The 17,638-nt window shown below is 40.6% G+C and overlaps 1 protein-coding gene across 2 annotated transcripts in view; it reads right to left on the bottom strand.

Annotated features, from left to right (window-relative positions):
- The window catches only part of stab1 (stabilin 1), a 273,869-nt gene that overhangs the window by 65,605 nt on the left and 190,626 nt on the right, over window positions 1-17,638 (bottom strand). For both annotated transcript variants that reach the window (XM_043707873.1, XM_043707874.1), the window contains 7 exons: window positions 15,884-16,009; window positions 8,070-8,143; window positions 6,226-6,300; window positions 4,764-4,883; window positions 3,467-3,514; window positions 3,284-3,367; window positions 807-953 (listed from right to left, as the gene is read on the bottom strand). In XM_043707873.1, the coding sequence (XP_043563808.1) occupies window positions 807-953; window positions 3,284-3,367; window positions 3,467-3,514; window positions 4,764-4,883; window positions 6,226-6,300; window positions 8,070-8,143; window positions 15,884-16,009 (674 nt within the window). The remainder of the gene's footprint in view (window positions 1-806; window positions 954-3,283; window positions 3,368-3,466; window positions 3,515-4,763; window positions 4,884-6,225; window positions 6,301-8,069; window positions 8,144-15,883; window positions 16,010-17,638) is intronic.

Below are 17,638 nucleotides of genomic sequence, written 5' to 3' on the forward strand. Positions count from 1 at the left end.
ATGGAATGCGTTGCCAGCAGCAGTTGTGGAGGCAGGGTCATTGGGGACATTTAAGAGACTCCTGGACATGCATATGGTCACAGAAATTTGAGGGAGCATACATGAGGATCAGTGGTCGGCACAACATCGTAGGCTGAAGGGCATGTTCTGTGCTGTACTGTTCTATGTTCTATGAAAATAAACAATAAAGAAAGGACCTACCTTACAGTCATACAAAAGTAGAAACTTATTTTAAATTGAACTAATACAACCCAGGATGCAGAAGCCGTGGAGGAGCTGTTTGTGTCTGAGGTGAGTTATCATGTTACAGAGAGATATGCAAGACAGGGATCAAGACAAATTTGGGTTGACACACGAGGCAATTTTCCCTTATTTGTGCAGTCCAGCTGACTTTATATTAGAATATTCCTCAGATCCCTCATAAGGAATGATGAAAAAGCTCGAGTTACAAAAATATATTTTTGCTTTATCCAAGTATATAATACCAATAAGGAGAAAGTGAAGACTGCAGATGCTGGAGATCAGTGTTAAAAAGTGTGGTGCTGGAAAAGCACAGCAGGTCAGGCAGCATCCGAGGAGCATCAGGAATGTGATGAAGAGCTTATGCTCGAAATGTCGACTCCTTGCTCCTTGGATGCTGCATGGCCAGCTGTGTTTTTCCAGCGCCACACTCAATAATCAATAAGAAACCCGGGATCAATTTTTTTAGAAGCTTGAGGTCTAGGTGGCAATTTAAAGATGTTTATGGTACAATTCATCATTAAGAGCTCATGCTGCAGGGTATGCTGAAATGTAAACACACCTACCTGTTTCCAGGAGATCCGAATGGCATTTCCAGATAAAGCAACGAGGGAACTGTGTTTCCTTAGATCATCGTAGAGAAGTTTCCCACAGCCGACTATGTGATATCGAAGCAAATCTCCAATCAAACCACGTGTTTTCCATTCTTCCATCTGTCAAGAAAGTTCTCTCATTCACTTGACAAAGGCTGTTCATAATCAAGTTAAGATTATAAGAACACAGGAGCTGGAGTAGGCCATTCAGCCCTTGAATCTGCTTTGCCATTTAAGATGATCATGGATGACTTGATCATGGCCTCAACTTCACTTTCCTGCCTGCCTCCAAGAAATCATGAGTTCCTTGTAGATCAAAAATCTGTCCACGTCAGCCTTAAATATATTCAATGACCCAGTCAACTGTTTCCCGGCATAGGGAATTCCATAAATTAACAGCCCTCTCAGTGAAGAAAATTTTCCTCATCTCCATTTTTAATGGGAGACCCTCTAAGCTTATGTTTTGCATCAAAATTGGCATCAAAGAATCAGAACAAGTTTAAACGCAGAGCTACACAGTAGAAAAACTATCGTGTAATGCTCACAATTTCCTAAGCTATGATGTCAATAGACAAAAAAAGAAATCAGTGGCAGCGTGACTCAGCTTTTCCAATAGTGTTGGCCCCTTCAGAGGTCCCACTGGAAGGGTGGAGTGGAGCAAGGCTGACATTTGACTTCTGGCAACCCCATGTAAAGTTTTGGTTTGGAGTCTGGATCTGATCAGAGGCTCTGATTGTGAAGGTATAATGGTGACACGAATCTAACACTACCCTGAGTTCACCAAAGAAAAAGAATTTTCACACAGATGGGTCGAGAGCTCAGCCTGCCAGCTGCTGGTTACAGTAACAATGGCCGCTTCTGCTATGAGTCCAGAGATGGGTGAGCCCATGGGTGTGCCGGCGAACAGAACCAAAGACAACGGAACGAGGACATGCCGCAACCCAAAGGACTAGCCACACTACCATACATCAAGAGCATTTCCAAACTGACAGCCAGACTACTGCGACCACTAGGACTCATAACAGCACACAAACCAACAGCCACTCTCAGACAAAAACTCACCAGAATGAAGGACCCGATACCCAGCATGAGCAAAACCAACGTAGTGTACAAAATCCCATGCAAGGTCTGCACAAAACACTACATACGACAAACAGGAAGACAGCTAACGATCCGCATCCATGAACACCAACACAACCGGAAGCGGCAGAGACAAACCACTATAAATGCCGGAGGAAACATCACAGAAGCGCTTCATAGGAGGCTCCCAAGCACTGAGGATGTCATCTAGACAGGGGACGAAACGTCTGCAACACAAATTCCCAGCTCGGTGACCAGAACCACAACAGTGAGTATGACATGCTCATGCACCTCTAATTTAATGATATCATTATCATGTGATACCAAGTACTCAGCATTAATTTTACAAGATAATTAAACTTTCGAAACACTGCTTCAAGTATGTCGGGTCAGCAAACATTTGCATTTGCAGCACGGAATGTGATAAGAAGCAAAATTTAGAATTTTTAACATAAGTCCAAATTTTAAAACAGTGTGGAATATTTATATGCCAGATCATTCTTTAATTAAAAATATTTTTCCAGCAATCTCTTAAGCAAGGAGAACACTAGCCACTGAATACAGCTGCTGGCAAGAGCCCGTGCATGACATTTTTAAACGTGTGGAATCTGTTCTTTTTATTTTTTAATTCATTCGACCATAAGATGGGAGTCACAGACTAGGCCAGCATTTATCACCAACCCTTAATTGCCCAAGAGTCAACCACATTAGGGGTATGAAGTCACATATAGAGCAGACCAAGTAAGGATGACAAATTTCCTTCCCTAAGGGCATTTTATTTTTAATCACTCATGAGATGTGGGATGGATGTGTCGCTGGCTGGGCCAGCATTTATTGCCTGTCCCTCTTGAAACGCTGCAGGGAACCTGGATGGAGTTTTACAACAGTCAGAAATGATTACATGTTCGCCATTAGGTCAGCTCTTTATTCCAGATTTTTATTGAATTTGAATTCTACTATTTACGCTATTGGGATTTGAACCCCTGGATCCAGAAGGTTAGCCTCGGTTATGGCACTGTTCCACTGCAGCTACCAGAATGGCTCTGGCTGACGAGGAGATTCGCCAACTCCCACCACCTGCCACACTGGAAGGATCGCAGGTTGACAATTGCATCTTCCACAGCCATCAAGTTCTGGAGTGGAACTTGGACCTAGAACTCCAGGGTTAGAGGCAGGGATGTTACCCACTGTGCCACAAGATCTTTCAGGTCACAATTTCACATTGTTGACCTTTCAAAAAGATGGGTCTCTGAGGGTGTGTATTCCTGGCTGCAATATGAAGATGCGGCACATTGGAAAATTGCTAAGACATACATACTCACGAGTAATATGACAATGAACAATGATCTGCGTAATTAAAATACATTTACCGTGTTATCCTGAGTAAGTGTGTCAGGTCTTGGCACAAACACTGTGAATGGTCCTTTACCATTAAGCTCTTTGATGTCATTTGCCTGCAATGTTTCAAAATAAAATGAAGAGTAGTTGAGCAAAGTTTTAACAGTTAACCTCCAAAGATTTAGCCTGAAAGTAATTAAATGGTCCATCACTACCTGAAGGTATTTGTAAAACAAAGCAGCATCTGATTTCCGGACAAGTTCCTGTCAAAATAATTCAGAATTTATTTTTTTGATTTGAAAGCTGAAATAAGAAAAAAGCTTGGCACAAGTATTTATATCTTATGAGAGTAACGGTTATTTCACTGATGATAAATGGAGACCTGCTTTCTTATATTATCTTACAAAGACTCTGAGGGATACTTCAAAGTGTTTTACACAGAAGGAAATGAGCTGAGCTTAAGTAAATGTGAGAGATACTTTAGAGGCATCATCACTTCTCAAAACAAAAAGTTGCTGAGGTGAAAGGTCTAACTTTAATTTGTCCCACCTGCCATGAACTGGGTGTTTGCAAAATGTGATTCAGATTGTTTATCATCACCTCAGGTAAGCTCTTGTGAGGGAGGCCAGGTGAGAAGTCACTTATACTTTTCAAAGTGAAGCCATTCAGTGCTCATATTACCTTGCCATCCATCTGAAGTTATAATCAATCTCAGTGTGTTTCATTGGTGGTGTGATTCAGGAATATCAACACAGACACTGGGAGAATCCAAAAATCTTAAGAAATAGGAGCAGGAGTAGGTCATTCAACCCATCAAACTTGCTCCATCATTCAATGAGATCACCACTGATCTGACTGGACTGAAACTATGAGAAAAATCTATGGAGCTGCAGCAGTGTGCATCTGAAACCTGTGTTGAGAACTCTTCATTTAAACACAACCAAGCAAGTGCCAGTCTGTGGCAGCAGCAGTTCATGTAGGGGAAGGAGCAGGATATGTAGAGCCAATCAAGGAATGGGGCAAGCTCAGACCACAAGCAATTTGCAGCATTTGTGTGGAGGAGAGACAAGTTTGTTCATTTCTAGATTATTCCTTGAACAACCACCAACTTTACAACATTTTTTTTTCAAAAACAGGCTCCTGGACATTGCATCATTATGTCAATGGACAACGACTGTACCCCCTCTAATTTTCGACTGCACCTTTATTCAGGCGAGGAGCCAAAGGTTGAAAATTATGCTCAGGGAAATTTTAGGTTTACCCTTAACCACCAGATCAAGCAGATAGGACCTGAAAGGATACCTCATCTGAAGACGCTCTCTGACCATTGACACTGCTTGAAGACTTCAATTTAGAATACTAAATAATTAAATAAAGCATAATTCTAAAGGAAAATATTCTGTTTGATTCCCTTATCCGCATTTATTCATGACATGTATGTCATAGTAAATAAGTAGTTTTTCAGTAACTGAAACTCAATTTTAAATATCCAAAATCTCCAAGTAAAATTACCTGCGAAATTTTGCCTCGACAAGAAAGTCCAACCTTAATGTAATTCCTTTTGCAGATACATTTTCGGATTCCTGGCCCTGTTGCCTCGCAGTTGGCAAATGGGCCACAGTCCCCATTGTTCTTCATTTGGAGATGAAGGTAAAAATTAGAACAAAAGCAATTTTTAGATTTAACATCAATAATGGTTTTGGCCAGATAGGGATATAAGAACTGGAGTATGCCATTCAGTCCATCAAGCCTGCCATACCAATCAATTTGAGCAGGCAACATGCCGCATTTCTCTTAATGTCATTAATCTCTAGAAATTGGTTGATTTCCACCTTGAACATACTCACTGAGTAAGCTCCCTTAGCCCTCTGGGGTAAAGAATTCCAAAGATCACCATGCTCAGTGAAGAACTTCCTCCTCTTAACTGGCCTACACTCTTTATCCTGAGATACATCTCCTGGTTCTGGAGTCACCAGCCAGGGGAAACATCCTCTCTACATCCACCCTACCATGCCCTGTAAGAAATCTGTAAGTTTCAATGTAATTACCTCTCATTCTTTGAAACTCTAGGGAAAACAGATCAATTTCCTCAATCTCTCCTCAATTTTGTCACCCCAAGGATTAATTTAATGAACATCCACGGAACACTCTTTATGGCAGATCCTTCCTCAGTTAACAGCCATTAACTAAGGTGATGGGGGCATGGGTTGGTTTTATGGCTATGAGGGGCCACTTATGGGTGCAAGGTGAAGGGTTGGCAAGAAGGATAGGAAGGCTGATGGAGCTGGATGGAGGGGAAGACATTGGTACTGGATGGAAGGGCATGGGTTGCATGGAGGATACGGGAGCCTTGGGGAGTGTGGATTGAGGAACATGGGTGATCATGTGTTGATCGGGGGAGTCTGGGAATGGGTGGGTAAGTTTTGAAGGGATGAATAGGGTCAAAAGAGCTTAACATCAAACAAAATAACTGGAATGAAGTTGCAGAAAATGAGGCAGACTTCTTAAACCAACACATGAAAGTACCCGGTACCTTCACGGCTACATCTGATTTGCATCCCGAGTTATGGGCCCAACTCCAGTGCATGCCCACAGCAACAACCCCCCACCCCCCACCCCCTCTGTCCTGCCCCCATCCTGTAACTGGGAAATATTCAGACTCCTGTTACCTGCCTCTAGCAGGAATATCTAATCATCTGCCACAGTTCTGACATCACAATTAAATCACAAATTGTCAATTTTTCAGGTGTTATTTAACACTCCAATGCTTCAAAGTTGTGACAGGATGCACATCAGCAGTACATATTGGTATGGGCCAACAAGTGGCATCCTGTGTCCATACCTGACATATTCACTGGACCCTTTATATATGTAGGTAAGGCATCTAATGCCTGCTTGAGGTCCCTGCTCCAAAACTGATTTGCTGTAAAGATGGGTGTTCTTGAATTTCTAGGTCTGTAAGTTTGTTGCTAACCTTTTCACAAGGATTGATGGGTACACAGGAATTTCTACCATCTCCAGAGTATCCAGGGAAACAATTACAGGCAACCTAAAATGAAGAACACATCAAAGTAAGCGTGCACAATATTATTCAAAATAGGTGGGGCCTATTATTTTATTTAGTACACTCATAATCAGAGAAATAAAAGCTGGAGTCTCAGAGTTACAGTTTTTCTGAGCTCATTTGCCCAGTTCTGGAAACTGGAAATTGAGCGATGGGAGCTACGGTGAGATATGTGGCAGATTTAGGCAAGAAGTCCCATCTGGATGTCAAGATCATTTTACTCCATTTTTATATACTTGTCACAAGTGGCATGGTGAGATTATTGAGAGGCATTGGTGAATTGACAATTGACTGTGATCAACACTTATTAAGCTCCATATTGGTGGCCTAACTTGCCTCATTAATATTCTCTTCCTGATCTTCCCAAGCTTGCCCACCAAATTAGCTATTGGAAAAGCCCAGTGTGGAAACCAGAGCAGGTATGTGGTGGATTCAGCTGACCACTTCCTCTGAATGACCTCGATGTTGTCCATGACCAAAGAGCATCCCAGGGCACGATCCACTGGCCCCAGCACATGTCCCCCACCTTCATGGGCATTGGCATCTGACATTCAGTAAACCCTCAGCACCATCCTGGAAACTTTCCAATGCAGTGTGTCCAGGAAGACAGACTTGCCTAGCCGAGCAGGGCACAGTTACCATGCCGGTACAGGTATTCAGCACTAGCTTGGAATTAGGCTGCCTACCAGCGCTGGTTGCTTGCTGTTGTCTTAGCGAGCATTCAACTGGCATGCTTGCATTATGCCAGCCTGGTATTGCTGTGCCTTGCAGTGCCAGTTGGCAAAATCACACAACCAGGCAGCTGACTATGCTGCTCAGTAACATTCAGGCAAGGGCACACGCACGTTGTCATACAGCAGTATGCCACATCAATATCACACCTATATCATTGGCAGCAATGTCTGCAGCAATCATACTGAATCTGCAGCAAACATTGGCGATGTCTTAGAGAAGAAGTCTTCTGTGAAGTCCACGGGGGAGCAATTATCAATCAAGGGACCCAGCAGTCCGTTTCCAGCAGCCTCCCAAACCAGTGCAGGGCTTTGACCATGGTCTAGATGGGGTGATGTTATACAGGACACAATCAGGCCTTCGTTTCCATAGGGGTTAGTGTGGTGGGGGCAAACTGCACCAGGTCCCTGTCAGAGAAATGCAGTGCCAACTTCCCCTTCTCAGCCATCTCTCCTCAGCCTCCAGAAGCCAACAATCCTCCAGATGCACAGCAGATTTTCAAAGATGGCACAGACTCAAGGTATGATGGACTTGGATGGTTATTCAGCATGCTGAGCTCTTCTGGAAACTGTGTGTGGTGAATGGGGCTGAAATCAAACATGATGCACACCACAGGGGCAGGAAAGGCAATTAATGTAGTGAGCTTGGTAGGACATGGTGAGAAAACTCGTGGTGAGAATACCTCCAACAAACTGGATGTGATTGGCACTTAGCAAAAGTAAAATTTGATCTCAGTGTTTTGCTTGTGAAGAATTCATTTAAACTGTTGTCATACCTTTCACAACATTTATGACTAGCTTAACCCTTTAACACATCCAGCTACAGTTGGAGTTCAATTAAATTCATACATTGCTGAAGCACTTCTGAACTCCTAGTACTCTACTGATACAGTTTCAAATCCTGCATAACATGCTTATAACCGCAAAAGTAAAATATTACTAGAAAACAATGGCATAAATGATAAGTGGAAAAACTAAACAAATCAGAACAACTAGAAATCCACGTAAAAAATCTTGCCTTACCCGTTTTGGTCCTGTTTTGGTGCATTCTGCTTTTTCATGACAACCACCATTTCCTTCTGTGCAACCATCAATTTCTGATTTTGAATAAAATACAACAACCTGAATTATCAAAAGGAACAAGGGGTGGTTTTTCTGCAGTCTAGTTCATTTTGAATTTGCCTGAGCTGGACAAAGGTCTCACAAAGTTCACCCTTCCATTTTAAAACCTTTCATTTCACCTTTAGACCTTCATGTTTTCTTTGCTGAAGTATCTAACTGCCCTACTTTCAATTTGTGGCACAGCCCAGGAGTCAATTATATAACTGCATTCTTATCAGAGCGACAATATCTTGTCAGAACAGGTGGAGAAATCAAAACCTTTGGTATGACCAGCGAAGAAAAACATTCAAACCATTGAAATCATAAATTCAAACTCCCCTGGGGCTCATTGTGGGTAAACCAAGACCTGGGGGAGAATTTTGACATGCATTGTAGTCTTGCTGCAGTTTATCAATGAGATTTACTTACAAATCTGGCTGAATTTTAACTTTCAGACTAACTTACAGACTGGCGGCATGGTCACGTAAGTTTTAGCAGTGTGCTTGTGACTCTTTAAAGGAACCACTGACTCTTACTTCTGGATTTCCAAACCAATTAGGGCCAATTTGTCATCCTGCAGAGATATTTTAATATTTTAAACTCTCACAGTGAAGGATAAAATTGAAGCACTTTAGATGTGTTTCGACAAAGTCAGAACTCACAAAGAGTCTCAAAGTGGCAAGGCTGAAGCACAATGCAGGAATGTGGCTGGAGTTAATACTGGGGGCTTTAAGGGACTTCAGGAAGATTCTGTTCCCTGCAGATAGGAAAGAAAAGGCAGCCTCAGAACAAGCAGTTATGGCTAGACATTGCAGAGAGCAGCTTCTGCCTCACTCGTGGATATACTGCTGCAAGGTTCATGCCCTGATCGAGGCAGGAAATTTGAGTGGAACATTCAAGAACAAATCCTTCTACTGCCTTCCCCAGTCTCTTCCTGCACCTCACTCCCCAGATCTACACAGGTTTACATAACCTTCTGTCCTGATATACTTTCTCACATTTATACATGACCAACGTTACTAACAAAGACATTCAGGGACACACAGTCAAGTGCACAGCACTGGCAGTCCTGTCCTCAACAAGGCTAGTGACATGGGAGGGGACGTTGGAGGTGATGGTGTTCCCACGTATTTACTGCCCATGTTTCTTCTAGATGGTAATGGTCACAAGTTTGGAAAATGTTGTCTAGGGTAATTAATTAATTTCTGAATTTAAGGAAGAATATAAATGCATTGGATGCATTTCAGGCAACATTAAACCGACTAATACCTGGAATGAGCAGATTGTCTTATGAGGAAAAACTGTATGGGCTAGGCTCGTATCTACTAGAGTTTAGAAGAGTACAGCGTGACTTCATTGAAACATATAAGGGTCTTAACAGAGTAGATATGGAGGGGATGTTTCTTCTGGCAGAACCAACAACTAAGGGTCAGGGTTTAAAAACAAGAGGTCACTCTATTAAACAGATGTGGGCTTTTTTTTTCTGAGGCCACGAGTCTTTGGAATTCTCTCCCTGAAATAGTGTTGAAAGCAGAGTGCATGAATATTAAGCAGGAATGTGGATTTGAGGTTACAATCAGATCAGCCATGATCTTATTGAATGGCAGAGCAGGTTCAGGTGATTGTAAGGCTAACTTCTACTTTGTTGTTATGTTCCTGTTTATCTCTCTTCCTTTCCAAACTGTTGTTTACTCTGAAATTGCTAATTGTTTCATACTACCAAAAGGAAGATTTTCCAATTATCCAATGGACGGTGAGCTGACTCACCAGGTGGTAGCTCACTGTGGTCTGGACCTGTCTAAGTCCTAGTAAGTAGTGGGTCTAGTAAAGCCAGAATATTGGCAGCTACTCTTGCCATTGTTTTTACAGTGAAGCTGCCTTGTGTCGTGGAAATAATGCTGGAATCTCGAATCAAGAAAGAAATAAGGATACAAAATCTGAATACAAATTGTCTTATCAGGCAGAAGTGGCGTGGATTTAATAAAGTCTGGTCATGCTTAACTAATTTACTGGAATTCTTTGAGGATATTACGAATGCAGTGGACAACAAGGACTCGGTGTACCTGAATTTCCAGAAGGCATTCAACAAGGTACCACACAAAAGGCTGCTGCACAAGATAAAGGTGCATGGTGTTACAGGTAATGTATTAGCATGGATAGAAGACTGGTTAACTAATAGAAAGCATAACCTGTGGGGATAAATGAGTGTTTTCCTGATTGGCGATCAGTGGCTAGTGGTGTGCCTCAGGGATCAGTGTTTGACCACAATTGTTTACAATTTACATAGGTGATTTAGAGTTGGGGACTAAGTGCAGTGTGTTAAAGTTTGCGGATGACACTAAGATGAGTGATTGAGCAAAGCGTGCGTAAGACACAGAGTCTGCAGAGGGATATATACTGAGGTTAAATGAGTGGTCAAGGGTCTGGCAGATGGAGTACAATGTTGGAAAATGTGAGGTCATCCATTTTGATAGGACTAACAGCAAAATGGACTATTATTTAAATAGTGAAAAATTGCAACACACTGCTTTGCAGAGGGACCTGGGTGTCCTTGTGCATGAATCACAAAAGATCAATTTGCAGGCGCAGCAGGTAATTAAGCCTGCAAATGGAATATTGTCCTTCATTGCTAGAGGAATGGAGTTTAAAAATAGAGAGGTTATGCTGCAGCTGTACAGGGTGCTGGTGAGGCCACACCTGGAGTATTGTGTACAGTTTTGGTCTCCTTATTGAGAATGGTTGTACTGGCACTGGAGTGGGTACAGAGGAGGTTCACTAGGCTGATTCTGGAGTTGAGATGATTAGGTTATGAGGAGAAATTGAGTAGATTGGGACTCGACTCATTGGAATATAGAAAAATGAGTGGGGGTACCTTATAAAAACATATATAATTCTGAAGGGAATACATAAGATAGAAACAGGGAGGTTGTTTCCACTGACACGTGATACTAGAACACGGGGGCATAGCTCAAAATAAGGGGGAGGAGATTTAGCACTGAGTTGAGGAGGAACTTCTTCACCCAAAGAGTTGTAAATCTGTGGAATTCCCTGCCCAGTGAAGCAATTGAGGTTACTGTGTTTAAATTTTTAAGGCAAAGATTGACAGATTTCTGAACAGTAAAGGAATTAAGGGATACACTGAGCGGGCAGGTAAGGGAACTGAATCCACAAGAAGATCAGCCGTGATCTTATTGAATGGCAGAGCAGGCTCGGTGGGCCAGATGGCCTACTCCTGCTCCTTTTTCTTATGTTCGTATGTTTTCTCTAGGTAGTAGTTCTATATTACACATCCAGGAAACTCAGTTGATATTCTCCTAATTTGTTTCTCCTGGAACTTTTAAAGCTTTCATTTAAAACCTGGATTTGAATCATGGTAAATCTCAACAGTAAGGGGATCATATTTAACAAACCAGCCACACAGTACATGGAAAATTAAGAATACAATCACTCTTTGCAACACATTGCACACCCACACTTAAAGAATTGCCCATGAATCTACTGGTGACTGGTTTCTGGATATTCTCTCAGAATGGGCAGACTCTCAATTCAGCTGAGGTGAATTGAGACTCAAGTTTCAACCCTGAACACATGCAGATCTGACTCCACTAGGGTGTCAGGGAATCAGAAACAGGTTTGCACCATGAACTAGTGAATCATTGGCCAAGTGCAGGAAGAGCTTTAATAGACAGGAAGTTAAGATCAGGGATAAGGCCACAACACAGCAGCTGTATGGACAGCCTGCACAGAAACTGCCCTCGGAATCAGAGTCCTGCATCAGCCTGGCAGGGGGCAGTGGGGGAAGGCAATACAACCACCCAGACAGCTTAGTAATTAAACACATGAAGTTCCAAGGTCATTAGGATTCAGAGTACTTACCACCCAGGGAGCTGAAAGCCTCTAATCACTGGACCTACCCATCTGGAGATCACTCCCCTACCCCCAACTACCACCACCAGACAGGAACACTGTAAACCATTTCGAATATTTTAAGTAATGTATCCCTCTTCTGCTAGCATCTGGCCAGCATGCTGGGAACACAGCTGACCTACTTTTATCTTAACCAAACTATAATCCACAAACTCATGAGAGTGCAATTAATTGTTGTCAGATCACAACTCTGTCTGCAAGTGCAGTAGTGGATCCCTAATACAACTGCTGCTCCTCAGAATCAGCCATGACAGCTGTGGACATTTTATGAGATTAATCTGCTAAACCAAATCATCACAAACAATGTTCTTTGTATTCTTTCGGCAATTATTATGACTATTAGGTAGAGTTTCAATTTGTCATCCTATGAAGTCAGAGCAGGTAGTAGTGATTCAATACCTTGAGCCTGTTTTCCCATTCAATAAAATCATGACTGAACATAAGAATGCAAGAACAAGGAGCGGGAGTAGGTAATTCAGCCCTGGGCCTGCTCCACCATTTAATATGACCATGGCTGACCTCATCTCAGCCTCAACCTCACTTCTCTGCCTGCTCCCATAATTCTTTAAGTATTACTAAGTTTTTTAAAAAGCTCTCCCTTAAATTTATTCAGTGTCCCCTCCACATTCTAGGGTAGTGAATTTCATAAATATATGACCCTTTGAGAGAAGTAATTGCTCCTCATCTGTTTTAAATCTGCCACTCCTTAGCTTAAAATGATGACCTCTCATTGTAGATTGCCCCACATGGGGAAACATCCTCTCTGTTTACTTTGTCAGTCTTCCCTAGAATTGTATATACCTCAATTAGATCTCCTCTCAACCTTCTAAACTCTAGCCAGTGTAGATATTAACTTCTCAATCTCTCCTTATAAGGCAATCCTTTCACCTCTGGAATGAATCTAGTGAACCTTCTCTGAACTATCACCAATGCAATTACATCCTTCTGGAGTACGGGGACAAAATCTGTAAGCCATATGCCAGGCTGCCATATCCAGATGCAGCCTCACCAATGCTTGTATAACTGCAACAACACTTCTTTGCTTTTATACTCCATTCCTTTAGCAATAAGTACCAAAATTCTATGTTCCCTCCTTAAACCTGCTGGACCAGCATACTAGCTTTCTGCAACACATGCATGAGAACACCTAGATCTCTCTGCACCAAAACAGTTTGACATTTCTCGCAATTTTGATAATAATTGCCTTTTAGTCTTCTGATCAAAATGGATTTATCTGTTTGTGTGTTGAGGTCCATATTCCCATCCAAATCAGATAACATTCAACTTCTTTGCTCAATGGGAGTTTATTTCCTTCTGCTAGAAAACTACTCGATATCCCATCTTCACTGCCTAGAGAGTTCCAAAGTTGATACACCTCTCACAGAAAACAAATCTGCTATTATTTTCCGAAAAAGATGATCCCTAATTTTTAAAACAGTGCCCTTCACTTTTCTAATCTCCAGTGGAAATGAGCCCAGTCTCTCCAACTTTTCCTCAAAAAACAAACTATTTATTCAAAGTAGTAATCTAGTAAACATTTTCTGAACCAACTCAACACGTTTGCATCTTCTTTAATAAGGAGACCACAGCTGCACACAATATTTTAGATGTGTCTCATCAATGGCCTGTATAACTGAAACATTATATCTTTACTTTTATGTTCAATTGCTCTCATAATATAGGACAGCATTTCGTTAGCCTTCTAACTGCTTGCTACATCTTTCTGTGGTTCACAAGCTCTTAATATTTATTCTTAAATACTTCCGATGTTGTGGTTGCTGTTTGGGGCTTGTGGATTACTCCAACAAGTGATTTCTTTCCCCCTCTATTCTTCATCTCCTTTCATACCCTACTTTCTTTCTTCTGAATCTTTTAGTTATTCTCTGTTGTTGTGTTTCTGTCTAATCATTTGATCTGCCACTAAGTTTAGTGCTCTCCTTAACTTCTTTAATTAATCCATCTCCCTATAGAATTTTTCTTTGTAGTTGGGATATACTTAAATTCTGAAATATCCTCTCAAATGTCTGTCACTTCTTTTCTATTGATCTATCCTCTGGTCTAGTTTCCCAGTTCACATTATCTTGATCAGATTTCACACCCACAGACAGACACAGAAATTGCTGGAAAGTCTTAGCAGATCTGGCAGCATCTGTGGAGAGAAATCAGAGTTAATACTTCAGGTTCAGTGACCCTTCTTTAGAGTCACTGGATCCAAAATGTTAACTTTGATTTCCCTTGACAGATGCTGCCAGACTTGCTGAGCTTTTCCAGCAATTCTGCTTTGGTTTCAGATTTCCAGCATCTGCAGTTCTTTTAATTTTGTTTTTCATGCCCACATACCTTATTTATCTGGGAAATACTAGTCTTGAACACACTCATCTCCCTGTTGTAAAATTTACTCAGATTTGGTTGCTGCTATCTAGAGGGTGCTTTCTCCTGAAAATTGTCATGTTACACAATACAAGATCTTATACAAACTGCTCAGTGCTTGGCTTCAGAACATACTACTGTCAGGAATTACTCTGAAAATATTTTATGATCTCCTTATCCAGTTGCCTTTTTCAATCTTATTCAGTTTTTGTGTAGATTTAAGTCACTTATGGTTATTGCTGGTCCCTTACCACAAGCACCCAATATTTCTTCTTTATACTTGAAACTACACTGTGGTTACTGCTATGGTCCTATAGATCACTTCCAAGAATAACATCTTACCCCTACTATTCCTCAAATTTCATCTAAATGGATTCCACATCTTGACCTCCTAAACTAAGGTATTCTTTAACTACTGCACCAAGTGCCATTTTTAATTCACAATGCTGGCCCTCCACTTTTATCAAGCTTCATATTCTTGAATGTACATTACTTCACAATTCTTGCTATCAACCAACTGTGCCTCCATATGGCTATTCGATCATATTTATTTTAATGTGCGCTATCAATTTCTTTACTTCATTATGCATGCTGGTTGCATACTCAACCCATTATACAAAGTGGTTAATTTTTGAGAACATCTTTTCCTTAACACCCAATGGTTAAAATCTACTCCATTGCGTTGTGAACAACAAACACTAGGAACAGCTTTATTCATACAAAGAATAAATACTTATGGCTGCAGCAATGAATGATAGCCGGACTAATGTCTTAGTAACATCTTTGTAAAATGCATCCAAGAGAGTTTCCTGAAACAGTGTGTGGATAGTCCAGTTAGAGGAGGGACATAAAGGACTTTGTATTGGCAAATGAGCCAGGCCAGGTGACTGACCTTTCAGTGCAAGAGCATTTTGGAAACAGTGATCACAACCTCTTAAGTTTTAAGATAGCTACGAATAATAATAATAAGAAGAATAAGCTTGTAGCAAGGGACTAAATTGGGGGTTGGCAAATTTGTTCAGTATTAGTTGGGAGCTAGGGAGTGTTACTTGGGAGGAGCTGTCATCAGGCAGGGTTGGTGAAGCAGATACGATAGGGGCATTTAAGGGACTTTTAGGTAAGTACATGAATATACAAGGAATGGAGGGATATGGTTAAGGGCAGGCAAAAGGGACTTGTTTAATTTGGCATCATGTTTGGCACAACATTGTGGACCAAAGGACCCATTCCTGTGCTGTACTGTTCTATGTTCTACATTACCTTATGCACTTGGAAAATGTAGTTATTGGACATTGCATGAAAAGAATATGTGTATTTTACTCTTAATCCAAAAGAGTTTTGTGATAAAATTAAATTTAAATTAAGCAGAAGGTGAATTATTAAAATTATGACTAACACTGAAACCCCTGCTTGGCACAACATCAGACTTTGGTACATACCTAAACAAATCAGCCCATCACCAACATAGCCATCATGACAGGTGCACATTCTCTCTCCTGCAGAAACCTTAGTGCAGTTGGAGTGCACTGAACAGCCACCATTATTAACCTCACAGAGGTTAATTTCTGTAAGCAGAAAACAGTAGGTTAACTTGATTTATTCTTTCCTTTCGATCATATGAACTTCAGACATGGAAAATTAACTACTTTTTGTAGTTTTTATTATCTGTCATATTGAAAAAAATTATTCTGGCCAATAACACCATCGAGAGAGAGCAAGATTGTGAGAGAGAGCATGATCCAGAAAGAGAAAGAAACAGGACACGACAGAAGGAAATAGCCTATTTTCACTGTTGGCTAGCAAGCATAATGCGGATGGGACACTGTTTTCTCGTCAGAGATGGAACGCATGAAAATAATAGAGAACTCAAATGATTTGTTTTGGCATTCTTGGGAAAGGAATATTTGGTGTGAGCCATGATGTTGCAGGCGGCTTCTGGATTTTTCAGAAGATGGGGAAAGGACCATTGACTGTCACTGGATATTATGACACAGTGAAATGAGGAGAATTGTGTCCACAGGAAGCCGAATATAACTCTGAACTGTATTCTGCAAAGGCTTTAACACAGTGAGGTGATGCTAAAATATATAACTGCAGCATATGTTTATTGGTCATTCTAAGAAACTATTATTAGTTATCTTTTTGCATTTAGTGTGTTATTTGTCTACTGAGTAATGTTTACTCAAGTTCATTACAGTTTATTTTAGCAAATGTCTTGAAACTTGAAATTTTGTTATGCCATTCCTTTAAATCAGCCACTAGAAATGTGAATTTTTCTTTAAAATTATTGGCCTCTGTGGAAATTATAATATCAAAAAAATGGAGGTCATCATTTGGATGTCAACATCACTTACAGTTCAGAATGGGTTTGTTGGTTCAGTTTTCTACAAGTGTATTGAAAGCCAGATGCTTATGGTTAGAATTAGAATCTGAATTAATGGCTACATGTGGCATTGCTAATGGGTAAACATAAACTAATAACACTGTATTTGAGAATTTTTGCATGATGCATGATTAAGTCAGGAAGCTGTGGTTTCATAATTCCACTGCAGAAAATTTGGCACAATGTCTTGACTGATACTCCAGCACAATACTAAGGGAATGCTGCACTGTCAGAGGTACCATTTTGAATGAAGTCCTGTCTGCCCTTTTGGGTGGATGCAAAAGATCCATGGCACTATTTAAAAAAAAATCTGGATCTCTTCCTGCTGCTCTCATTAACATTTGTTTCCCAAATCAGCACCATTTTAGAAAAGGCAGAAAATCTGCTCATTAATCACAATTCTTATCTGTGGGATCCTGCTATGTAAAATGTGGTAGTCGTGTTTAAAACTTTAGAGCAGTCACTGCATTTCTTTTTTTTATATAGATATTTTTATTGAAAATTCAATATGTTTTTATAAGTTTACAAAAGAAAAATAAAAAAACCCCAAGTATAAACATTGATATACAATTATATCTTAAATAAATAATAACCAAAATCTATCAAACAGAAAAAAAGAAATACCGAGAAAAAAAACAAAACTCAACTAACTACTCATCTAACCTACAACTAACCAGAGTGTATGATTAAATCTCTTACATTATTCAAGAGAGAAAAAAAAATGACGGATAACACAGAAATTGAGTAGTGAGATACATGCTCGGAATGTGTTAACATCAGATCATAACAAAACCCGTATTCGTGTGGGATT

The sequence above is a fragment of the Chiloscyllium plagiosum genome, chromosome 18, assembly GCF_004010195.1.
Source record: "Chiloscyllium plagiosum isolate BGI_BamShark_2017 chromosome 18, ASM401019v2, whole genome shotgun sequence".
Classification (NCBI taxonomy): domain Eukaryota; kingdom Metazoa; phylum Chordata; class Chondrichthyes; order Orectolobiformes; family Hemiscylliidae; genus Chiloscyllium; species Chiloscyllium plagiosum.